The sequence below is a fragment of the Temnothorax americanus genome, unplaced genomic scaffold (genome assembly GCF_048541705.1).
Source record: "Temnothorax americanus isolate GAGA-0224 unplaced genomic scaffold, ASM4854170v1 Scaffold19, whole genome shotgun sequence".
NCBI classification, from domain to species: domain Eukaryota; kingdom Metazoa; phylum Arthropoda; class Insecta; order Hymenoptera; family Formicidae; genus Temnothorax; species Temnothorax americanus.
In genome coordinates this window covers 2,756,582-2,783,709 of record NW_027509329.1, presented here as the reverse complement: position 1 = coordinate 2,783,709, position 27,128 = coordinate 2,756,582, and the positions used below count along the sequence as shown (strand labels likewise).

Sequence of the window (27,128 nt, the reverse complement as noted above, 5' to 3'; positions counted from 1 at the left end):
GGAAAAATTAATGGCCTCGGTATAATCTGCGGTTTTTGCCTCTGAAGTTATAGGTCAGTTTTGTAATAAGGACGGGACGGTCAATTTAAGAAAACGGGCTACATCGAAAATCTAGCGTTAAACGCCCGATAATGTACAAAAGGAGATTGTAGTGCTATTTATAAAAAAAAGGAAAATTTATAAAAAAAGGGGGAAAGGGAGAAAAAGCTGTTACCTTTACGCGCACTCAAATGTAAACCGAAACCGAAGAAAAATTTTCTCGCAAACTCAGCAATGTAGTTCCGCTACTCCCGTGAGGATTTTCGCCGATTGCGCTTGTGTAACTGGTGCAAACAACTCGCGGCTCATACTTACTGATATTACTTCCCTAATTAATTACGTGGGAAAAGCAGAGTAGAAGTGGCGCAAAAAGTGACAAGTGACGGTTAAACGCGGTTAGAAGCGGACAGGAACAATGAATTGCCGCGTAACATTGTAAAATGGAGTCAATAAGGCTGGCTAAATACGATAATAAATAGTACAACGTATGATCTTACTATATCTAATGAAGATTATGTTATTTTCTTTGATTGTATTATTAATTAATTACTTTTTATAACATTCTACAATATTGAATGTTCTATAAAATATTTATATATCGTAAAAAATGGCTTCTAACAAAATTCAAATATCCATGTAAAGCATGTAAGAATGTGTGATGTGCGAATGTAAGAGATGTGTGAATAGTATATATATATAGAAGCATTCCTTTTTAATTCCTTTTTAAAGCACGGTTAAGTTAATCAGCTTTTTTAAAAGAAGTAACTTCTATATGCTTTTCTAGATTGCATGGCTTTCCAAAATACTGTAGGAAAATTAATGAATTTTTAACATTTCGAGAAACGAGGGCAGCTGCAATTCCTTTTAAAACTGTTTGGACATCTGTAAAAAGGTCAATTTGTGTGTACTCTTTTTTATATAAATATCAATGTAAAATAAACCCAATTATATAGCAAAGAAAAAAAACGCGATATATAATAATATCGCGGATATTTCGATTTGCCACGTCGAATAATTCATGAAGCCACTTGCGCACTAAGAAGCCACGTAAATCATAATTACATAACTTTTTATCAGACATTTGTAGTTTTGATGAAACCGAGTCTAAATTCACATCGCATATAATTTTATTTCTTCTACGTAATTATTTATATTATTCATCTTTCATCGTATATACTTTTGTTTTAGAAAATGTAACTAAACTTTTCTCATATCTGATTTTAGTATAAAAGCATTATAAATTGCATGAGCGAGAAATCACGTTGAATGAAATAATGTACGGCATTGTTTAAGTATGAAACGCATATTCTCTTGTATGAGTTAGAGAGAGAAGAGCACATATATATTTTAAATGTAGTTTGTCTTAATACGCTATATATATTTTATCTCTCTTTCTCTCTGACGCCGCGGATAACTTCTCCTGCCTGCCACATCTTCCATCCGAATTTCATTCCCGTAATTAATCACGGTTAGAAATATCTATATACCGGAGATTCCCAAATTTCATGCACGTTTCCGTTGGCGCATAATGAGAAAATGACCACTCGGTCATGAATGCTCGGAATAACTAGCAAAATTCCTTGCGAAACTTCGAGTGAGATTAATTGTTTGTTATCATTACACTGACATATTTTTGTTTAATTCAAGTTTGCGCAATGAGGGAATCTGATATAAATTGTTGCATATATTCTATCCGCTCGGCCGTTCTCTGTCTATTCGGCTGAACAGTTGTGTTCAGTCAATGCAAAATTATCTTAATAACTTTTTATGTTCGCGCCGTATAAGTTTCGAATATCCTCGCTTAATCGGGTTAGTTGACCCCTCGACTGAACCCGGTGTTTTATCTGACAATGAGCATATCATGCACATCGAAGCATCGCAACACGAATCCTCCTGTCGAGACACGAATTTCAACTGATGGCAATCGCGCTAATTACGCACGCAAAACTCGCGAAACCGATGAAAATCTAAAAAGAAATAAACGTTGCGATACCGAAGTACTATTCTAGCCGCTGTGATCTTTTACATCTTGTCTTGTCCTTATCGCGCCATTGTACTTTTTCTAGCTAGTACAAAAAAAATTCTTTGTTCCTTCTGAATAACAATAAATATTTAATATTTCTACGCAATAAAAATCAAGTAATAATTAAGATTATATGCTTATAATACAATAAAACGAAATAGAAATATATAATTTGTGAAATGTAAAATATAAAGTGAAAGCAACGCAAATATGAAAGACAATCATTTTTTCTCTCTGCGCAATTGGAGCTTCAATTCCGCGTAACGGTAAAAAAAAATTAATCGCGCGAGGACTTGTAACATGACGTGGATAAAATGTGGGGTGGAAAATGCGTAGATGGAAGTAAATAGGATCGTATACGCGACACCATTTGCACTATCAAAGCAGTGCTTTACGAAAGGGCACGATTCCTGACATTGATGAATGACGCAAGAATAGGAATTCTTGCATTCGTTGGTATCTCTTTCGCACCTTTTCGTAACTTTTCTTTCCTACTTTCCTATCATAAAATAAAGTCGCGAGGTTGTCGACGCCAAAAGCTGATCCTTATTAATGTCCATAACATAAGAGATACATATTTGCTTTTATAAAATCGTAATTGATACATACGTAGCAAATTTTGATCTGAAACAATTTACGAATGACATAAGGAAAATAATATTAACATATACATATACAAGAAACAAACGCGCGCGCGATCATGGCAATATTAAAAGCCATTGATTTAAAGAGCTATTAATTGCCTCCAAAACATTTGGACTTGTATTCCTCGCAAACTGGAAGAACAACATAATTGAACGTGAGAAATTTGAGCGGGAAAAAAACCGTGCGAATAAAAATAAATAGCACTGAATTAAGGGGATCACTTCCACCATTATTGTGATATTCTAAAAAGAAGCGCGGTTCACGACATTGACGAATGGAGCGGAGAGAAGCGCCTCTGTGCCCCTCGTTTTTTCGCTTTCTCCGTCGTTTTCCCCAGCTCCTGGCGTTTCCCTCTTCGTTTCACCATTATGCTACATAATTTAGTACTAACGTGGTGGGGTGGTGGTGGTGGTGGTGGTAGCTACACCACCATTGGCAGCGGCAGACCACTGCCACCCCACCATCGGGTTTAACCGCCAAGAACCGCGGCCAGGAGCGAGTCGAAAGGGAGGAAGCTTGAGGTCGGACGGAGGAACCTTTGATCCTGGCAACCCTCACGGACTCGATCACTGTATTTGTATTGCCGTGTGAGAAGTGGGACACCGGAAAAAAGCTCCTCCTGCTCTATTTCACCCTCCGCCAGTCTCACAACACCACAATTGTGGGTTTGCTTTCAGCTCCCTTGATACGACTGTTTCCAGTCGACTTCACATTTTATTTGTTACGAAAATAGAATCTCTTATATTTGTATGTTATTACGCTATCGGTTATTTCGATCAAGCATTGAGAAACACCGTCGTGATTTGTAACGTCATTGCATAATTTGTATGTGTACATACATCATCGCTCTGTTATTTTTATATTCAGATCTTTCATATAAAATACCGGGAAAGCATATTTAACATAAAATTGCAAAAAAAAAATAAAATAAAATATACCTGCAGTTATATCCAATGCTTATTATATCCATGCTTGTTTTGAAGAGTTTTATCCGTAATATTTCAACAAAACGTTTTTTACAAAGCTTTCACATTTACGTAACAATTATTAAATGCAAAATTATAAAATATTAATCTCTTTTAACATTTTTTAATAATTTAATTTAGCGTAAATTTATTAATATAAAATCTAGTGTAATAATAATAATGCATATGCATCGTTGATCTAAAAACAGTTTATAAAATCTTTTTGTGCAATATATTATTACAATATATGTAAAACAAGTAATAAGCTCTCTAATCTTTGAAATTTTTATTGCTTTGTTGCTAGCTATACAATCGACATTAATATGTTACTTTATTATACGTTCATAATAAATTTTGGATAATATATAAAATTAAAAAGTAAACGCAACTACGATATTTTACTCAAACAATTTCGTAAATGACGTAAATAGCCTAAAGCGCTGCGTGTCGTTCTTAAGACAAAAAAATATTTCTACTTTGTAGAGTTGGAAAATTTATTTCCTGGTATACGCCATGTATCAACGATAAAACTAATCATCTGAAACGCCATAACAGCGCATCATAAAAACTTGATAAACGACATTAACATTCAAGCACCTACTTTAGTGCTACGCTGGATTTGACATACGTGGCAGATAAACGACTTTTCCTTTCTAAGGAAAACACATATGTTATACATACATATAGAATGCCATCACGCAAGCAAAAAACACCGGCATTAAAAGATTTCATTACGCCAGAGAAAATTTACACTTATTACTTATTACAACATTGTGAAACCGCGTTGAGCTTAAACACTTCGTATTAACATATAAATGTTTCGTCCAGTTTTTACGTCTTTAATATAATTCAAACCTTTTTTTCTCTAATATCTTCTAATCTAAAGTGAGAGAATACTATGCGTATTTTTATTCGTTGCCACACATTTTTCACCGTATCTTGTTTATTTACTAATTTCGTAAGTTTGTTCATCCGTATTAATCGTCGAGCATGCCGCAACGATATGACTGAACGTAGAAAATATCGGTCGATTTTCAGCGGGAATATTTAGTGGTCCTTCGACCGCTTACCGAAGTTTCCTCGCAGTTTGGGGTTGTGGCTGATACTTTATCGTGTAACAAATGGCAGTCCGATCGTACGTAAACATTTCAACCTCCCACGCCACAGAATTGATAGTGTTACAGAGTATCGCGGTCGCAGCTGCGCTCTTCGCCTCTCAAGATACGGAATTAATAGAGCGGCACATAGCGAAATATTCATTCAACCATGCTAACTTACCATATTCCCACTTTTTCGTATATTATCAAATTCAATATGTACATATCAAAAAAAGAATATAAATGTTCGGTCCTTTTTTTGTAACTCTGTTGAAGATGATACCTTTATTTGCCGCAAAGATTAGACAAACCTTGACCTCACACACACACAATTTGTGAGTAATATTGAATATATATCGCAAATTTGTATTTTAATCATAAAAACAATGCGATTTACGATATTTCTTTAATCGAATTTATTGTAACTATATCGGAGTCGCAACATTCTCGGTTATGCTCACGCTTTGCTGTCCCTTAGCGCTCGGCAAAGCGGAGTTTTCTCTCCGCTACTGCCACTGCTGCGCCGATCAACGCGGAGAACGTTGACCGCGTGCAAGCGTCGATCGCTCCATCCCTCTTTCGTTCATGTTCCTCTACGTGATGGATATAATGTAACGATGTGAGCACCCGCACTTACGCGTTCACGCGTGGAACCGAGAAACAAGAAGCGGCGCCGAACCGATTTGCTCGATCGAATGTAAACAATGTTCAATCGACGTGGCTCGTCACTCCCTTAATACCGCCGTCGCTGTATTCATCGTCCTCGTCGTCGTCGTCGTCGTCGTCGCCGTCATAGTTGTCGATGATTATGCATCCCCCATTCGATATGCATTTCTCTCTACCTTTTCCGTGCAACTCATCTGTGAAGGCAAAAAAAGAGAACGACGAGTAGTCACAGAAGCATTTGCCAAATAGTCGTTCATTTTGCGAAAGAGCTCGGGACAGTTATCATTATTCGATGTAATAACAGGATGCTTTTTTACGATTAGTTAGATGAATATTCCGTTCGGTTTCATATGATTATAATTTTTTAGTCACACACGTCGAATAGTTCGGACTTAATACGTAATACGTGACTGACTACTGAATGTCTTGAAACGAAAAACTAAATTATACGTTCTCTTGCACAGTCTCGCTTAGACCCTTATATACAAAATTCGCTGGAATTCGCACAGAACATAGCAAAAAACAGTCTAAATTTCTAGAAAATAGTTGAAAAGATGGTTGAGGTAGCTTTTGAAATACAATATTTAAAATCACGATATCCATAACTGCTAAGTGCGTCTGTGCAACCACGAGAGTTTCAACGAAAAGTTCTTGAAGGTAGAATGTGGAAATGTGAGTAACGTTGATGGAGAGGAAAAAGCATCAGAGAACAGAGAAATAAAACGATATGGAAAGAGAGAGAGAGAAAAAGAGAGAAGGAAAAGGGAAACGGAGAAAGAGAAAGAGGAATATTGGACTTTTAGCACCGAGTGGTCCTTAAAAAAGAGCTAGAGCCATATACGCGACGCCCACTTGCTGCGATGAAATGTCAGAAGCCGAAACTGTGCAGCTGCAACTCGGGGGGAAAAAAAGCGTGCACGATGTACTCGTAACTACAGCGACGATAATGCCACTCCTGCGAATGCATCCAAAGAGAACTGACGAAGCGTCAGAATTTCAAAAGCCGCTTCTGACTGAAATACATTGCGGGGAATCGCGTTCCCGTTTCTTTATCCCTCTTTTTTTGTGTTACGTTCTCCCTATTCCCTCCCTCCCCCTGTTATCCCGTCGTATAGCACGCCCTGCCACCTGCGTCGCGCTTTTTTCAAAGTGGAAATGCACTTACACGTATATATGTATGTATGTCCCGTGCGAACATATTGCATGCTCCAAGTGACGAAATGGACACAGGCGGAAGAAAAAGGAGATACACCGGAAAGTGGTATGCTGTTTTTGTTCCCGGTGTGCCGTTAAATTGGAACAGATACCTCTCCGTCCGCCCGACCTCCTATTTTCAAAAAAAATTCAATAAAGAAAGATGGGACCTCTGCGATGTGGGACGAAAGTGATACAACGAGACAAAACGTTACAGTGCCATATGCTTTTTGTAACTTGAATTTAACGCGATTTCTAACGCCAATTGTTTACGGCGATCAACAGCAATTTGAAAGATCGTAAAAATATAGTCGGTTAGAATTCCTTACCGTACGTCTTAATTCGCATTGCGCGTTTCATTCTCATATATCTACCCACGGCGCCGCGCCGGCGCGCGGCGCGGCTCTCTTAAGGTGGTCCTTTCGTGAGAACAAGTATTAGATAAGTACCTAAATTTGATATATGTTAAATATACAGTAATAAGGGACACGTGTACGAAAAATCAAGTGAGGTTACCGACACGTTACAAGAAATAAGTCATTCTAAATGTGCGTTCGCGGAGCGTGCCATTGTCATTCTATCCTTGTTTACATCTAACGAACGAGAAAGATAGAACGATGCAAATCGCCACGGCCGAGGTTTTCAACGAATAATACATGTACTTAGCGATCAGATGAATACATTATTCATGTCTTAAAATATTCCCTGAAGTTTCTGGATTTCGTACATACCTTGAAAATAAGGGCTTGCCGAATGTTTTGCTCTGATATATGAGGTTAAATAAGTAGTGGATCCACGCGCATATTGCTTTACTCGTACTGTCATGCCTGACCTAACCTAAATCGAGTCCAACCGCACTACTATTGTGATATTTTTTTTAATTAGTAAATAATTAATTACGATTAAATCGTGCGTGTAAAATCATGTTATATTATTATAATTATTGGAATGCTGTGTAATGTTTGTTTTCAATTACCTCATGACGGACTGTTACTTGACTAGCTGGGTCCGCGAAAGGACCACCTTAAGCACGCGGCAACAGTTTTATAGATAAAAATAACAACGAGCAGTAGAGTTGCAACGAGTTTATTCGTTTCGGCGTGAGAATACTTCAAACACCCCAGTAGAACTTAATTCTTTCTTGCCTACACACACACACACACACATCCAACCTTCTATAAAGAAAAATCGCGCGGAAATGGTCGCCGTTTTTGTAAAAATCTCGCTACGTGAGACGTGCGCACAATGCGCTCGCGTTAATGTGTTGACTTATGAACGGTTTGAAGAAATAAATATTTGCCAGCACGGACAGATAGCGATGAAATGAAAGCTTCGGAAAAAGATTGGATAAAAGTAGGTAAGAGCAGTACGTTGACCAGGAGAAAAACGTAAGTGCATGGTAAATTTATTAACGTAAAATTTAAAAAAAAGACGAATAGAAACTCTTGTCCTTTTAAAAATTCACGTGCACCATCGTATGAAGTAGAGTATGCGCGAGCAAAAGTGGTACAACGTCAACTTTAATCAACCCTAAATTATCTCTCGCAAGACACGTTAGGAAGCACGTTCATGCTTAGACCGTACTCAATTTTATGCCGGCAACATTATTCGTGTTAATTCCTTATACCTCAATTAATACCACTGCCGTCGTTTACCGTAATCTTCTTCCTCATTTCCGAGCTTAGATCCTGCATCTAATCAGCCTGCCACTGAAATTCTCCGATGATAGCGCAAGCGTTTCGTAACCGCGTCATAACCGCGGCAAAACGGCGTTCTAAACGGTAGCAGGAAATGTAAAGCGCTAATTATAGCGATTAAAGCATGAAATCCATACACTTCGACCTAAATCTAAAGAAGTCGGAGACGCGGTGGCTTTAAGAAAAATTAAGAATTCAATTTCTTCATATACGATATGTATGCACATACTTTTATTATAGTAATTCTACTTACTATAATGAATATAAGATGTAGAGAAGATATTCTCTATACTGTATTAACATTAGATTCTATATTAATTAGTTCAAACAATTATAAAAGAATATATTCGTTAGGATTCTGAAGATATCAATTTAAATGAAGATAGAAATTCGAAGAAATGATGTCAACGTCATTTTTATCGATTACTTCGTTACATGATATCGTAGAACACGATACGAAGAGGAAAACGGGAAAGAAACTAAAGCGGGACAAACAAAACGATTTTTCATATAGATTGAATATTTCGCCTTTTCTTTCATAAGGATCTCTCTCTCTGGGGTAATCTATTAAAATAATAAATTGAAAATCTCGGTTGGCGCGTGTATTTCGAGATGCCATATAATCATGTAACATACAAATTAATCATCGTTCTCATGGCAAAGATTTCGAGACCAAAACATAATATTCTAAACGCGTCCTATCGGAATCACAATTTTGAAAACGAGGGAGAAAGCTAAGTGGCGATCCTCGGGCTTCGCGTTTACAGCGCGTGCATTTGTTTGGTCGATACGCAGAAAAGAAGAACGATAATTTCTCGCGATGGAAAAAAGCATCTTGAATGCAAGGAGACAAAGAACAATGTTTTTACAAAGCGCGAGAACCTACGAGAGGAGCGAAAGAACTATCATTTAAGTTAAACAGGCGTAAAAGAGAGCGCAACGAGATGGTGGCCAAACGTACCAAGCACATTTTTCATATCTTATCGTAATGGTCGCTCGTACCGAGGAAAACTCGCTCGTTCGGGGCAAAGTACAGCTGGTCGAACGTCTTGTTTGGATGATAACTTATGCGCCACTCTCGACAACGTTAGACGCTAACGATGCGCCAAGATACAACGACGTTCATTGATGTTACGAGGTACGAAATAGCTTTCAAGAGCGTCTCATTGTCGGTGAAAAGACGTTTGCTCACACTTGACTTGGCCGCAAAGGAAAGTACTGCTATTATCTGATAATGTTGGGAGAGAATGTATGCATAAATTGCCGTAATATATGAATAATTTACGTAGTGTGTAGTTACGTTGTGAGTTTTTCTCTTAATGGCGATCTTAAGGCGGTGCTCATAATTGTTTCTTAGCGACATTAATTATAATTAAACATTTAAACGTTATTTACACATTGTATGTGTGCACATATATGTACGATATAAGGAAGAAAATTCGTCAAGACGATGAATATTGTCACTTCTTTTAAACCATGCCGCATTGCAACTAAACAAGTTTGCAGAGTAGTTATTTGAATATTATTTTGGTGTGCAATGCAAACGCTTTGTATAAGATAAAGGTAAATTGCGCAGTGTCGATATCGTCTACGAGTGATATGACATATTATAACTTCGCTACAACTATTTATGCACATCGACGTTATTGTGTTATCCAATTCGTACATCTTCAGCGTATACGCCACATTAATGATTAAATGTAACTGTGGTAAATTACAGGTTGCTTCCGGCAGCACTGCCGTCTAACAGCGCAATGACACGAAACGCAACGCACGGAATATCCCGCGTCATTTTTTTAATTTTGTTTCCCATATGTATTATACGCACGAATATCTCTCGATTACGCAGGCTGCTGGCAACGATTCATATTTTTCACGCACTCCCCAAGCACCTATTATAGCGATAGTAATTATAGATAATATCCTTTTAATAATTGATATATAAATCTCTTTGTGATATATATATTCAACAAAAATGAAAACCAGATTTGTGATAGCGCGTTGCCTTTCGTTGCTCGAGAGGGCAATGTGATATTACTAATCTGGCAATATCTATCTACTATGGCGGTCCAGATGGTTCTATTTCGCAAATTCATAACTTGCTTTCACGCGCAGCCGGTATCTCTTAATGATCGGCTCTAACACGACCAGGGTCGCCGACGATTGCGATAAAGCACGGTGGGTTAGGGGTGCGACGGGGTGCAAAGTGGACAAAACGCAACGGGCAAGGTGGGCGAAACGTGTCGCGCGCGTTTCTCGCACTTTATCATAACTCGGGATCGAACGGTCGGAGGTGCCGCTGGTACACGAGTGGCCGAACGATAACATATGCACGCCGCTTCCGACTACGCTCCGGTCGGATACGGCGCGGCGCGGCGCGGCGGTCAGACGTATCGGCGTCGCTGATAAGCCGCCGCCGTTCGATTCTGCATGCCTTTCTGCTGGAAAAGGTAGTACACGCATACACAAACAGGCACCGTCTCATTCTTTCGTCTAACGGTGTGAGAAGATTATCGCGTGGCTTTAATAATTTATTAACCATCGGAAAGGATGAATATTTTATACGTGAAAGAAGGCGAAGGTTAAAGAAAATAATACGCGAGGGAAAACGTGTGGACGTGTAGATAATCCCGTAACGTTAACAATATATTTTCATGTTCTTAAGATATAATATTAAACATCAGGAGAATAGATAGGTATCATATATGTGAAAGAGGGCAAAAGAGAGTGAAAACGTAAAAGGGTTAAAGAAAGAAGTTAAGTACGCGAGACAAAAATATTTTCTGATATTCCTGACTTTAATAAATAAACTGTATTTACGTTTTATTAAAATGACGAGAAGTTTCTGAAATTAAGCTTTCGCACACATCTGACTGACGTATCAATGTGTAAAACAATTAATTATTCTATAATAAAAAAACCAACTGTTGCATATATATATTTTTAGTCGACAATTTACGTCGTACGCGCTGAATTGATTTTATTTACACGTATTTTAATTTATATTATCATATTTGAAGATTAAACGAACACCTTAAGTGAGGTTCGATCTTAATTATGCCGTGGGTCTCGTTCGGATGAATGATTATATGTAGTCGCGCCTCCGCGCGCACGTTTGCAACAGTTTCTATTTTAAAGTTGAAAAAACGCCCGCCTCAGGTTTTCCCGTCATTTTTTTAGATCCCAGTCAAATCGCGGGTGTTTAGGGAAGGGTGTAGTCTCCCGACATAGGGTGGGGGGTTCATCCGGACGAGACCCACGGCATAATTAAGATCGAACTTCACTTAAGGTAAGTTCGTTTAATCTTCAAATTATGCCTAAAGGTCTCGTCCGGATGAATGATTATGTAGATGTTGAGAGAGAGAGAGAGAGAGAGAGAGAGAGAGAGAGAGAGAGAGAGAGAGAGAGAGAGAGAGAGAGAGAGAGAGAGAGAGAGAGAGAGAGAGAGCGATTTGTCTCTCCCCTGATGAGCGGGCGCGAATCTGGTAGAACTGGTGTTTTGTTTCCCTTTTCCTTTTATTAGCATATAAAACAAAGTAATGAATGTTATCTGAAAAGGAAGTTAATGTGATAAGGTAGCGTTCGCAAACTCTTCGGGATCGATTATTGGTCGATTATAGAAGTTGGCGAAGACCCTAGAATCGCCGGTCCAGCCTGCTGCTTTCTTAATTATTTCGGCTGCCTTTCCTGGCCGCAATAGAAGTTGATGGGTGTCGGGTGCTATGTGCGCCGAACACGCTATTCACTCCGCAATCCCTCATAGCTTCTCGTATATCCACCTGCTCATTGTTTGTACACCAACTGCTCTGTGGGGTTGTTTAAGTGAAATGAAAAGATTGTCGCAGTCTTCCGGTCGCAGATCCTTTGTGCGTTGGATAAAATGTTCTGTTAAGTCAACTAGACAAAGGTTCCTTCTTTCCGTGAATCTTGGAAAAAACAGAAGTGGTTGATATCGACCCGGAGCGGATGTCTTCACGCGGTCCGGAACCTTAATGATCATTTTTTCCTCGCTTATTGCGATTTGGGAAATTCTCAGTGCTGCTATTGTCTAGCAGCGTTGTCCCGAACCCAGGGCCAGAAGAAGAACTAATTTTTTCGCGAGTCTTTCCAAAGGTAAATCATCGTGTGGGAAGAGGGACCCCAGGTTTGAGATGACTGGTGCAGGATCCCAGATGTAATCGTAGCGTGCTCGGGGCGGCTTTGAGACGCTTGCTCTTTTGCAGAAACGTTTTATTAGCGGGTCGTCTCCAATTTTATTGCGTGATATCAGAGAGACGGCGGATCTCGAAGAATTTAGGGTGGAAAAGGAGCCCGCTGTTTTTAGTTCGTCCACTAGGAAGTCCAGCACCTCGTTCACTTTGGGCTGGAAAGGGATGATTCGTTGTGTCTGGCAGAACGACCACCAGGCCCTTAATGGGCGTGAGTATTGCTTTATAGTGGACGGAGCCAGTGATGCCAGCAGCGTGTCTAGTGATGATTCTGGTGCCTGGTGAGTCCTAAACGCTTCCCTGATAATTTCGCGGCCCCCAGGGATAGTGTCCTGTAGGCCGGGTGTTGTTTCCTAAGGGGGGAAGAAAGTAGTGATTTGGATGGAGCTAGCAAGAGCGGTTCTGATTGTAGCAGGCGGCGGAATAATGGAAACCAAGGCTGAGAGGGCCACCAGGGTATCACTAAAATTCCTTCCGCTTTGTCATCGATAATTTTCCGTAATATGCGAGGAATGAGGATAAAAGGGGAGAATGCGTAGAAATATAGATCTTTCCACGATATTGTGAACGCATCTACTACGAAGGAGCCCGGGTCCGGTCCCCAGGAAGCGTATGATTTGCATTTTGTGTTAAGCAGTGAAGCGAATAGGTCGATATCGAAGGGGCCAAAGTTTTCCGCGATATAATATTGAATGCTTGGTCCGAGAGTGACCATTCGGTATCATTGTCTGAGTGGCGCGATTCCCCGTCCGCAATTATATTTTCGGACGAGGCAATGTACGACGCGAACAGGAAAATATTTCTTTTCTCGCACCATTGCCAGATCTCTCTGGCGATAAGAGAGAGGAGAGGGTGTTGCACCGAGCCGAACCTGTTGATGTATGAGATGGCTGTCGTGTTGTCTATCCTAAGCAAGATCTCGCAGTCTCGGAAATTGATAGCGAAACATTTCAGGGCAAGGAAGGCTGCCTTGAGTTCTAAAGCATTGATGTGGAGCCGGCGGCGCCGGCGCCGCGAATCGCGCCACCTGAGGCGGGCGTTTTTTCAACTTTAAAATAGAAACTGTTGCAAACGTGCGCGCGAAGGCGCGACTACATAATCATTCATCCGGACGAGACCCTTAGGCATAATTTATATTATCACGTTCGTTTATGTCTTTTAATTTCAATAATTGCTGTTCTTCTCTTGGCGATTCTCTCGAAAGTAGACGCGGTTATTTCGACGTGCGTTTGGCTGCAAAAAAAAACATTCTGCTTTAAACGCGCTAATTAAACAAGCAGTTTTTATTAGCAACACGTAGCCATCTCAGAGGAGATCCCCGCGCCCGATGGTTTTAAAGTAATATTGTCGCCGCAAAATCCCCAAAAGCTCCTTCCGCATGGCAGACTCGTCCGTGACGAGGAACTCTCGTCTCCGTCAGAGATTTATTAGATACCTTCCGGCCGCGGAAAATTCGTTGACAGTCACGGCGGTGCCCACCAGCAAGAAAACAAGATCTCGCTGAGAACGTGAGCCGCGCTTTGTGGTCCATAAAGAGTGGCGTATATCCGACATCGCGAAAGTACAACGTACGATGTACAGACGCTGACGATGGTGCTGTGGTGGTGGTGGTGGTGGAGGAACGTATTACGCGCTCTTATCGCAATGACATACTTCGTACAGGAGGAGGAAAATTGTATCCCTTGAAATGACGCGAGGTTAACTGAACAATGTAACGATGCCGTCGTTTCTGCTGCTGGTGGCATCAGCGACGTTACCGGCGCAAGAAAGCATTGAACGTATCGTAGACGTGACGTGCGAGCGGCGACGACGACAATGCCACGGCGATGACGTCCTCGCGATTTCGTTTTCGTCCGCGCGAAGAATGCGCCGCGAAAAGTTTCGATGCGCCGACGCGTCGATTAAACTGTAATATTAAATCTTTTACGAGCTCTTGAGAGAGAATGGCGGAAATTCGAGCAATTAAAAAGTTCTCGTAACCGCGGCTTAATGCAGAAACGCCGTTGTATGTGCGCGGCGGTACGAGCCACGTTTAAGGTCCACGTCAGGGTGAATGCCGCGAATCGAGGACGATTTGAGTTGGCGATATAATAAGGACACGACTGACGACGAGAATGGCAAGAAGCATTCCATGACGTATTGTCAGACGGCTTATTATATGTTAACGTATATAGGTACGCGCGAGTTGCTCCAAGTACGGAACGAGAGCAGACTGACGCATCGAGGGTATCGTTTAACGATACACTAGCCATTTGGGACGCGTGTTAGTTCAGTGGCTCGCGCAACAATAAACGCGCGTGTATGTACGTGTCGTAATAACGGACATACGCGAGAATTCCTTTCGCGCGTGACACGATTTCTCTAATTTAATTATGTTATCACGTTCGTTTTTTCTCTCGCAAAGTTTCTTCATGAAATCGTAGCGCGACTATAGCGTCGCACGATTCGATCGCGCGTCGGGCGCGTCCGAAAAAAATGTAGCGCGATGACGCGAAAGGCGTCTTGAATATCTGAACGGGGCAGATGCGCCCCGCGCCCACAATTTCGTTCGTGTCCGCGGGCGTGTACGCGGAAATCGAATTAAATAAATTTCGCGCATTGAATTCACGATGAAGTTCCATTATGCCTTCCTTTGCCAGAAAATCATTTTATTCGCGCGCTTCCGCTTTACGCAGATAACGCTCGAATGGTACGTGCAATATACGATAATGCAATGGTCCAGGGGATTCGACGCGCGGGCGTATAAACCGGCATGCACAAACTTCTCCGCTGAAATATTTATATATATATAAGCACACCAGGATTACCGTTCGCACTCTTTCTGCAGAATAATTAATTACCCGATGGCGCGCGATGTACCTATATGGCCACGCGACAGATGATTCATTGCGCATTGGCGGACGCATGGCAGCGCGGCGAGAGACGACGACGGCGGCGAAGGCGGCGCGGGCGGTCCAATTCTGCTGGGAATATTATATCTTTTTTTCCCGGAGGAAAATCCGATCGCGTTCGGACAAGCGCGCCCCGCCGCCCGCCGCCCGCCGCTCGCCGCTGCGCCGGATAATAACGCATGCTGCACCTTGCGCTATACAATAGTTGAAGCGGAAACAACGGAACTTGTCGAGGATATCGTTTATCGATACTTTTCAACACCGGGCATGCATCAACGGTACGCGATAATACTCCGACGTCGTCGGGTTTGCCGTGTCGATGCAAACGACCGTACGCGACGCGCATGCAGGACGTCTCGCTTCTCATCCGTTATTAATCTACCAGAAAATGACGATCACCCCTCGTCAGTTCACTGAAGCATAAAACTTGATTCACAATATATTGGTGCAACCACTGGCAAGGGACGGACTGATATCGCATCGACGCAACATTATACGATGTAATTCACATCCAAATTGTCAAATTTTTAAACGGCACCGATATACAAACCGATATTGACATAAATGATATTAACGAAACAAATTGTTTGGCGGTAGATATCGTAATAAGTATTCCAGTATATGTTACATTGTATAGATTTCTGAGATTTTCTTATACTATTACATCGCATTTCTAAACAACAATTTAATACGCATAATCGCAATGACATCACAGGTATCTTTATTTAGTTTTGCAATTATTCATTAACTGACATTTATCATGAAAATATGGCTTTTTTATATTTTTTTACGTAAAATGTTGGTTATTTTTAACCGATATCGGTACGATGAGATTGTAATATTATAAAAATAAAGCATGGACTAATAAAGTTGTAAATATAAACTATGAAAAATTGGATGTTTTAATTATGTGTATAAGTTATAAAGAGCGATACTACAAACATAACTAAATTCTACATACGTAACTAAAATTTTGAATTTTTGATAACTATATTTGCAATTCTGTGTGGTGTTAGTCTGTCGTATATATTTGACGCGGCATTTATTTACAAAGCTGCAGAAATCTTTTATTTTTTTACAACAATTTAAAAAATGCCAATGCTCCTCTTACTGTGTGTTACGCGATACATTACATGGAACAGTCTGTCAAAAATTTCGTGGCCAACAATAAATCGTTTAAAATAGCCTTAACATTTCGACTGCCGCGTAAGTTCGCATGCAAAATTTGCATGCGTGAGTGGCACGGCTATGCCCAAAAGGGATGTAAGAGAGTTAATGCGAATCGTGGAAAAGTGCCCGATGTAAACCGTGTGATTCATACCGCGATATAAATATGCATTACGCCAAGGAATATACAGCGTCGAATATTGCAAAAATCGCTGGAGCTTGTACACCATTATTCTTTCGGAACGTAATACCTGGCGCCAGCTAAACGAACACCGCAAAAGTAACGTAGAACGCCGCGGCCGTGCTTACGTATACATTTGTGTTTTCCTCCTGTTGAAAATCTTCCGAGGAATATAACATTGAAATAAGAAAACGTTTTTCCCCCCCGATTTTACGCGAGACAAAATAAATGGGCTTGACAGACAGATAGCTTTGTTCCATATAAGCGATGTCTCGCCGCCGGAAGATACATATCGGACATATCGTTTAACAATATCGTACAACATGATCGCGATATACAACGAGCGTGGAGCTTGTGTCATGCAGCAGAAAATAGATACGCGAAGCCGAAAGGACACCGATATCGTGACACGTGGATTCGAAGCTACACGCAATCAGTAATATATAATTGCAAAAAGAACGAGTATTTGTTCGAAATTTTTTTAGCCACGTTACTTTAATTACGGTAGATCTATGACGTTCGAAAAAAAAGTTGCTGCGATGATATTGCAAACATTTGCGGATAATCGTATCTTTTTTCTGAAAAACCTGGTTTGCATTAAATCGATGTTATTCAGATCATCTATTGTGCCAATACTCTATCGACATCACATGAAATAACGAAGCACTCAGACTAATGAAGACTATTGTGCAATATGAGTCTCGAATAAATGTCCAGCCAGACAATTTTTTTCAAAGCTGTTTTACATGGTTTAACGTCGTTGAATCTGAAATTTACTCGAAAAAATTGATCACATAAAATGGACATTTTGCAATAAATCGATAGATGCAACCATTTCCCGGAATATCTTATATTAGGTACTTATTAGATACTTTAGTATCGTGTATTAATTTGTGCTGAGATATGCGAAGATTAATCTTGCGCGCGAATACACCAGAATCTCCGAAACTGGCCTTGGAGTGTGTGCGCCTTAGCCGGATGTAGTCCAGGGTTAAACCGTGAGCGCGCGGTGAGCTGTGTGAAATATTACATCGTGCTATAGTCTTTGGAATACGTCCGCGCCCCATACATTGGTAAATGCTTAACGCGCCTTTTACAAACAGGCCTGGCGTTATCTCGGCCGAGACCGTAGACGATGGAAGGCCGCGGGACATGGTGGCACGGTGGATAGAAGATCCTACGATATCGGGGTGGTCTCGGATTTCGGATATACATATAGTATAATATATGGCAAAGAGTTAGATGGGCAATATCATCAGGGAGGGCCAAAAGTTCTCTTGGCACTCTTACACGCCGCGATAGCTTAAAACCGCAGGGTATGCGATAATAGTCAGCGATAGGTCCACCGAGGTAGGCGGCTGTTCCGTCCGGCCATTCAGGACGAAGCCTCCTTTGGGACTGCGTCTTATATTGCGGACAACCACACGAGATTCAACTCGTTTCCCTCCAATATATGCAGAGATACATGTGGGTATTGCGCACCTCCGCGATCGTTCCGATCGCGCGATTCCATTCGAGTATCCTTTTACGGAAGCTAGCGTCAAGAGTTTCTTTACACAACTGATAGCTTTCACAAAACTATACCCCGAGTGATATCCTTTTACGCTGCTTATTTTTATTCGCGCGGAGAGATAAAAATAGATTTCAAACAAACGCAATTAATTATCTTTAACTGTCTCTAATTTTCTCTGACTGAAAAATTTATGATGATTAGGAAATTTATTCGATTTTTACATAATTTTATCAATGCATTTACGATTTTCGATTTTTGTCCGCCCAAATTTGCAAAGCGGAATTTCTTAGCTTATTGCGCGAAAGCACAATAAGCTGAAGATCGTAAGTGTACATCGAGACATTGCATGGAGGACGGGGGGGGGCTTCCGTATACCGCAGCATTAGAATAAACGAGCACTGAAAGTCTAAATGGGGTTCTTATGGGAATTATGGTAACCTTTAGGTAGCGCTGGTGTGGCTAACTCAAGTTAAGTAATTTATCCTCGCTATACAATTTTCTACCGCACAAACTCATATCAGTATTAAGATAAGCGATTCGTTATTTTGTTAGACAACCGAGTTATAACGATGACTTAGTATCATGTTTTACTGAACTTTTTCGTCAGAAGCGTTTATCATTTATCAATGAATGATTATTTTTAATCCAGAGGGCTTATGTCGGATTATATTATATTATATATTTATACCCCAGAAATATAATATATTATATAGAAAAGTATTTAAACGTCCATGAATATGTAATTACATATGTAATTTAGCTAACGGTACATTTAACAATAATTAATATAGTCGTGATTAACTGTACGCAAATTGATATTCCTAAATGTTTAAAACGTTCACTTCAACTCGTCTTTCAGGATTTTCGAACATTCGTACGATCCGCAAGTTTCACTGACTCCAGCTATCGAGGACCATAAAATCTCGAATGTATTTTGCAACGGCAGCAGGAAGAAATTCTTGTCCTCCTAGAATTCTTGTCATTACGGGAAAGTCCTTGGAAAGTACTTCTGAGTCTTGAAAAATTTTACGAGGCTCTCCTTGTCATTTTCTAACGACTAAACTGTTTTGCTGCGACATCAGTTCAACAATTTTATAACACAGCCTTAAATCTTTTACTAATTAGCACTATTAATTAGCACCTTCTATATAATGCTAAGAAATTTGATAGAAAATTATCTGAAAGAGGAAAGAGATGTTTACGTAATCTAATTCTAATAAAAAATAAACGACGAAGATATATATAATTAAAATCAATAATCATATATTATTATTATTATTATAAATTAATTATCTATAAAATAAAGATGGTGCATCTATCTCCCTCTCCTTGGCTCCCTCCCCCTTTCTCTCTCTCTCTCCTCCTTTCTCTTTCTTTCACTAAGCAATCTGGCATATTTACCGAGGTATCGCGTGTAATGAATCGTCGCAATGGATGGCATGGCAATGTTTAATCATGATATCCGGAACGTCCAACCAGCATAGCTAATGAGCCAAAATGTCTTCAATTAAGTGTATCACAAGGTATCGACATATCACGTGCAAGATAACGAGGCACAGCCGTCATATGACGCGATCGATATTGTCGTTGCCAGAGATCCCTTTGAACGTATATATTATACATGTAGACGCGTATAATGGTATACAACCAATAGGAATGAGGTGCGTATTAGCAAACATCAAGCGCGGGGCTAATTTAAAATTGGCTAATCACTCGCAGGTATAAATGCAGTTATGGTATCACGTCGAAACGTAAATTAGCATTAGGTTGTTAATTGCCTATGTGTATAGATTAGACGATCATTATGCGGCTAATTATGCCGCAATAAACTAAACGTAATAATATACGGCTGAACATAACATTACAGCTATATACATTATGCGTACAGAAGTGATGCGAATATCACTTCGCTCATTAAGTTTTTAAATACTTTAATAGATGATATGCGAGGATGCCTGAAACTCTCACAATCAGGAAATAAGGACAGAAAGTTTTATTTCTATACCTTCTTGATATATTTCTAGGATGTATAATAAATATTCTCTTTCGCATTTTATTAAAGTATATCCGCTCAATATTCTTTCAAAATAATGATAACAATTGTTTCCGCATTGAACGTAAATTGCAACCGTTATGAAGTAATTAGCGGCGCTTCCACGATATATTAATATATACGAGATCACGATTTTCGAGAGATATTTGTTTATCAGTCCGGCACGCTGTGCGACTCATTACATATATAAATTGGCACCGATTTAATTATCAGGCCTCTGCTATATTGACAGATGCGTGCATATGCGGCTTTGATCGAAATTCTCTAACAAAGCAGCTGCTTCGCAACACGTCTTAGAGCGTAAAAGAGCAAATAGCATCTCTCTACGACAGATCGATATGGTTGCACACGTGTGTATGTGTACGCATACGTCAATAATCAATTAAATTATCGGCAAACGCGTCCAGTTAGACGCCATCCTAATTTGCGCCTCCAATGTCCAAATCGCTATAGCGGCGTACAGTCACAGGGCCAGCCGTTTGCTAATTATTTGCGGCAAGCAGAAAACGCGATCTAAACAGGCGATAGCGCGTCGCGCGCACTCCGTGCGAGGGTCGTTAATGGTATTTCGGTAACATCAGGTCGCAAGTGTGCACTAATTAACGCTATGTCGATAGCAATGCTACATGTCCCTGGTACGCCAAGAAACACATAGGTTCACAGCTATAACCGTAGCGTCACATTGCGTTTACAATCTATCAAAACGCGATAAATCGGTCGCGAAATTACACACAAGCGGCAAAATCTTCGCTTACGGCGGTATTGAACCGTGCGAAACGAATTTAATCGTATTTGCTACAAGTATTGCAAATTATCCATAAACAAAGGATGTTTTGCGAGAGAAAAGTTAACAGAATGCTTTTGTGAATCAAATTCCAGAAAATTATACAGATTTAAATTTTGCGCTACACAGTCCGCTGCATGGTATTATAATTTAACGAAATACAGAAACGCAATAATTTATCAAAATGTTATTTTTGATAACGCAACCGTCATGACAATTTTCGTGGGAAAATATGGCGCAAAATTGTCATATATTAATATTTATTACCTCGTCGATTCTTCATCTCGCGTGGTTATCATTAATATCCGCTTCTCTAATAGTGAAATACGTAAATAAATATCTGTAAATACGTAAATACAACGAGTTGCGATTATACATCCGCGATTTGTACAAGTTTGCCTACACACTCGCAAACAAAATCCTCTTCGTGACTACATCAACTTCAGTATAAGCGGATCGATTTTAGCCACAGAAATTTCCTACACATATAACACTGTATCTGTTTTTATTCCGGGATTAACTTTTATTCTTCCTCTTAGAGCTAACGTCGTTCCGAGTTTTTATTCATTTCCGCTCGTTAAATGTAGCATCGATATGTAGAAAAGTCGACGTACACAGATTCGGATGGTGCATGAATGACGGTAACTAACGGGAACACGTGTGTGAATTGGGTCGTGTCGCGTCTCCCGATTTCGATTCGCTAGACCAAAAAATTCGAGGTATTTATTATGGGTAAATTGCCAGTAGAGTTATCCCGCGAGAGATATTAAATCGCGTGACAGCGTGACGTCGCTCCCGAGCGAAAGCAATTAATTAATGTCGATTGATGCGAAATGCCTTTCGCGTGGACATTCACGGCCCAGCTACGATATAAATGCAGACAGTGCCGTGGAAGCTGGATAGCGTCTAGCAACTTAGTTTCGAACCTTCTATCTGCGATCAATTACTCTTCGTGCAGTTAATTACTCTTTGTCTAGCTCCTATAGCAATACGTTACTCTCCTTGTTCTCGCGACGGATCGGGCTACCTTGGAATACCTGCATGAATTTTAAAACATCGTTCCCTATTTTCCTCTAACGACAGATACGTCGGAGATATTTTCTAAGAAAATTATAGAATATTTAATATATATAATAGAATAAAATAGATCTAATATAATAGAATATATTTTTCTGAAATTCCTTACATCTGACATGTAATACCTAATTTAATGTGATCCTTAACATCATTAGCATACGCTTATTAAATTTTCTCAAAGTTGAATGAACGTAAAAGTGATATATTTCTGTTTTTATTTTTTTTTTTTAATATTGCTTTCTAGTTAGCCAAAAAATTTTTCTAGCAACTAAATTATTTTGATAATATACAGACTTATTCTTTAGTATCCCTAGCATTTTCTCTCAAAACATAATAAGTTCATTTTTTTTTATTCCCTCTTATCACGCTTTCTTTCCGTCCTCCATCGAGAAGGACACGCGGACGCAAGGTTGGGCTAATTGAGCGGGGACTCGATTTCGAGTAGGTCTCTCTATGTTTTCTCTAGGCGACGCACGTACCGCGGAAACCACCGAGGGCTGACTAGTCGTCCAGGATTGTGCCAAGAAAAAGGAATACGTAGACGCGTGTAGTTTTACTCTTAAGTCGATTAAGTCCCTTTTTGCTTGACCCTCCACCTCAGGCGCTGGGACGGAAAATATTTCGAGAGGCAGCTTTAAAATCTCCCGCGTGCTTCGTGCAGAAACGTGACCGTATAGCGATCGAAGGTTTTATCCGGATCGAAAACAATGGCAGCAAATTGGAAGGCAGGCAATATCACGTGGACTTCCGTAGCACGTATCCTTGCGCGAGGAGCCAAGTCCGTCTTCTCCGCTTTAAATATTGATTCCGGAAATTGGCGAAATCAAACTAGAGTTCTCTCCCTTCCTCCTTTCCTCCTTCCTTCCCTCTCTCTCTCTCTCTCTCTCTCTCTCTCTCTCTCTCTCTCTCTCTTTCTTTTGGAAAACTAGTTTTGACAAATGTTGTTATACAACGACAAGTGTTAGCTAAGCAAGTATTAAAGATAAAAAAAATATACACGCCTTAATACAAAAATTTTATAATTATGTTTACAGCTATTTGTCGAATGCTCTGATGAAGTCATCACTCACCGGAGAACATGAAGACCGATTATTTATCGATAATCGCTAGGTTCTGTACGTTGCTGATACTGTTTGGACCGGTCACGGATGTCCATTCACTCGACATACGTAAGTCCAACTAGCAATAGCAATGATTAAATGCAACAATTTAACGATTGCAAGTATAAAATGCATGAAACTATAAAATTATTATTCCAAAATTTGAACAACCTAACAAGGAAAGAGTCCGAAGTGTTCTCCACCGATTTTTATGAGCTTCAAATATGTGTTGTAGATGAAAATAATGTATGTTTAAGGGGGTGAAACACCTCTTTAAAAAAATCAGGTTTTCTCTTTCGGAACACATATTTTCAAAACTATAAGAGATAAAAAAATTTTTTCTAAACAAACGTTAAATGGTTCGAAGAGTACTTTAAAACAGTAACAAAAATTTTTTCTATTTTTGCAAATACCCCTATTATACCACTAAACATTTTTGTGATTGTTTTAAAGTACTCTTCAAACCATTTAACTTTTGTTTAAACATTTTTTTTCTATTTCTTATAGTTTCGGAGGAGGACATTTTGGACCCTTTTCTTGTAAGTATATGCATGCTGTTTTCTATAGAAGGACACTGACATTACACAGTGCTGTTTTGGAAATAAAATTTTCAGTGATATATACTCGAATACTTTAAGCATTCGCGTTTTATATGGCATAATGTTTAGGATGTAGCAAGTATTAATTGAAAATAGTATTTTTAACCGTGAAACACGTTGATAGAGCATTCTTCGAACTAGAATAACCGCGTAGTTCTTGCGGGCGAGGTGACAGGCAATAACAAAGAAAGTCTCGTGCAGTCAGCTGCGCGAGAAGTCAAACGATGTGTTTCCCAGCGAATTCCGGACTGTTGCAGCTGCGGAAAGCCCATTCTGCGGAGGTGCTATCCTTACCTTGCCTCATACCGCACCCGCGGCACTCTCCCCCATCTCCTTAGCTCGTTCCTTCTCTCGGCTGTCAAATTTTTCATCGGGAGCAGGTGATTTCCGAGTTTTTATTTTCCTCAGGCCTGCACTACGATGGGGGTGCTATCATTCTGAAGTAATGACTCGCTGTTCTCCATCCGCCCGGGGGATCAATTATTTTGAATCTAATGCGACAGGATAAATTGCATCCCGCGGAAGTCTCCTTGCGTCGACCCTCTCTCCTTCGATTCCTCCATTCCTTCCACCGGGTCGCCGGCGAAGGGAGCGGAGCAATTTTGCGTTAAGAGGCGCGCGCCACCTTCGGAAAACAATTCCCTCATTACCCCGAACCGAGGCCGCCTTGCTGCTTGTGCAAATTGGTCAGAGAGAGTGTATCGTATACATTGCCTCGTGTATACTGAATATTTGCAATATTCTACAAAATCACATATAATGAGAACAAATTCAATGTGTTAAAAATGTGAAGAATATATTAAAATTCTAAGAACTATATAATGCATTATAATTATATACGAAGCTAATTATTACATTCTTTAACATGAATTTAGAAAGTAATTACACTTTTAAATCTCCTATATTTTTTACGAATAATGTTAAATGAATTAGTATGCTATATCGTTAATTTACCGTGTATTATTTATTTACCAGATTCTTTCATTGTATTTATTGACATAAATGCGTGAATTTAAAACATTTTGTTATGTTGCGTTGTTGTAGAATGCCCAAATCACATCTTGTTTATAATGAGATTAACGTTTATCGTATACATAAATTATCATAAAAAATCCTATATACCGATTAAAAATATTATCAACAAAAACGTTGAATGCCATGATTCTTGACCTTAGAATCATAAATTTGATATTTTTACTTAAATAAGAAATTCCAAAAAAACATGCAATGAATAAGCAAATATTAAACGCGTCGAAAATATTGAAAAGAAATTTAAATCGAAAAGCTTTCCAGAGTATATTCAACATCATCTGAATCGAAACGCTCCGATGATTTTTATCAAAGACGATCGTTGATTTGCGTTGAGATACTTGAGCGGCGTGTCTTTTTTGCGGTATAAAACTCGGCGAAATTCTTGCTTCGTCAATCGATAATCGGCATATAAAGCGCTATGGTTACCGAAAGAACGTTCAAGCTGCTTAAAAAGTTTCTGAGATTATTGACGTTTCCGCGAAGACCGCAATAAAGGAGCTTGTGTCTCTATTTCCACGTTGCTGTAATATGATGGTGTACGTGCCCAAAATATTTATGCATTTAAAATGGGACACGCGCGAATTTATCTAAAGGCACCTTGATTTTCACTTGGGTGTTAAAGATTTTCCTCTTCTCTCTAGTTTTTTTTACATCCTCGTAAGCCATCTAATATCTTTTAACCATTCATTAATTGAATTGAAGTGCTAATCCTAGATCACACACTAAACAGAAAATGCATGTACACTTGCGTCATCGCGTTACATGTACTACGTCATATTTTACAAAAGGTCAGCGCCATTACTCTTACACCTTCCTCGTGTGGTAACGACTTCCTCGAGAGACGACTTAATGGACGAAAAGTCGTAGAAGCGGAGGAAACGACGAGGAACACCTAGCACGTAGAACGCCGTTGACACAAATGCTCTGACCATGATTTAAGGATGTTTTCCACTTAGATCTATTAAAATAGTTACCTAACTTTAAAGCGTGTATATTCGATAGCTTGATACGTTTACCAAAAAAAAAAAAAAAAAATCGCACAACGGTGATTGGTCAGAATCTAAACTAATATTATTCCTATTTTGAATCTTTCGTTGTATTAACGGAAATAAGATTCAAAACCGATAAAAGGCAGATTGTAAGCTAATGTGAAGGGAGTACACAGAGGGTATACAGGTATAGTGGACGATTGGAGGGTAAAGAGGAGGATAAACGGGCGACCATTGTTGCGAGCTTTCGCCGGTGCTAGGTTCCGCCGGCGTTTTCCTCGTTATGGTAAATGGTCTTGTCTTCGTGGTTGGGCAAACAGTTACACAACGATAAGTGCTAGGCGGGTGTAGTCGGTCGCTGTCTCGAGACAGTTTCAAGGACCTCTGCTCTCTGTTCTTGCGTCCTTTGAACGAACGGTAGTTTCGTGACTGTCGTAGCCGAGATTCTCTGAAAGGTGTCCGGTCTTCGAATGACTGTTAAAGATGCACAAAGGTTCTCATTATCCGCGAGCAAATCGTTCCGTTTCGCGCCGCGGAAATTGCACGAATACACGTGCGTTATTAATTCGGGCATGTGTCTGTCTCGGCATAACCGACAGGGCAGTGAGATGAACGTAGAGGATATCTGTCAGAAGAAGCGCAACTAAACTTATACTATTAAATTAACTTTAGAGTACACGACTTCTAATAAAAGTTTGCAATGTTGGCGTAGTGTTACGAGAGATATGTAGGCGAATAGGAAACTATTAATGCATAAGACTTCGGGAACTTACTAGCAAAAATAATCAAAATTCTTCCCATGCAGTTTCAATTTTTGGTTACTGATGTTTTTACATACTTATGTGCCTTCATTACAGAAATTCAATAATTTTGGTAAATTGATATCAAATATTTAAATATTAATGAAATAATTAAATATTCAATTAATTTAAATTAAATATCGAAAGATTGATTTTAAATTGATCACAGAATCTATAGATAAAAAACAGTACATCTGGGTCATAATGTATATTTTATGTTACGAGGTCTGTCATTTCACGGAAGAAACTTATGATACTCATGATACAAACTCATGATTTGAATATGCAAATCACAATGGATTATTTTAGCAAAGGTATGCAAAAGTGCGTAATAAAACTTTTTAATGAAACTCTCCACAGTTTTCTTTAATACATTTAAAAAAATTTTTCACACAAATATGTAAGCGA

The 27,128-nt window shown here is 39.5% G+C and overlaps 1 protein-coding gene and 1 long non-coding RNA gene across 4 annotated transcripts in view; one reads left to right on the top strand and one right to left on the bottom strand.

Annotated features, from left to right (window-relative positions):
* The window catches only part of LOC143896528 (uncharacterized), a 201,236-nt gene that overhangs the window by 89,542 nt on the left and 84,566 nt on the right, over window positions 1-27,128 (bottom strand). The gene's annotated exons all lie outside the window — the stretch shown is intronic.
* LOC143896526 (discoidin domain-containing receptor 2) overlaps window positions 1-27,128 on the top strand; it is a 116,117-nt gene that overhangs the window by 52,277 nt on the left and 36,712 nt on the right. For all 3 annotated transcript variants that reach the window (XM_077404430.1, XM_077404431.1, XM_077404429.1), the window contains exon 2: window positions 23,235-23,369. In XM_077404430.1, the coding sequence (XP_077260556.1) occupies window positions 23,279-23,369 (91 nt within the window). In that variant the 5' untranslated portion in view covers window positions 23,235-23,278. The remainder of the gene's footprint in view (window positions 1-23,234; window positions 23,370-27,128) is intronic.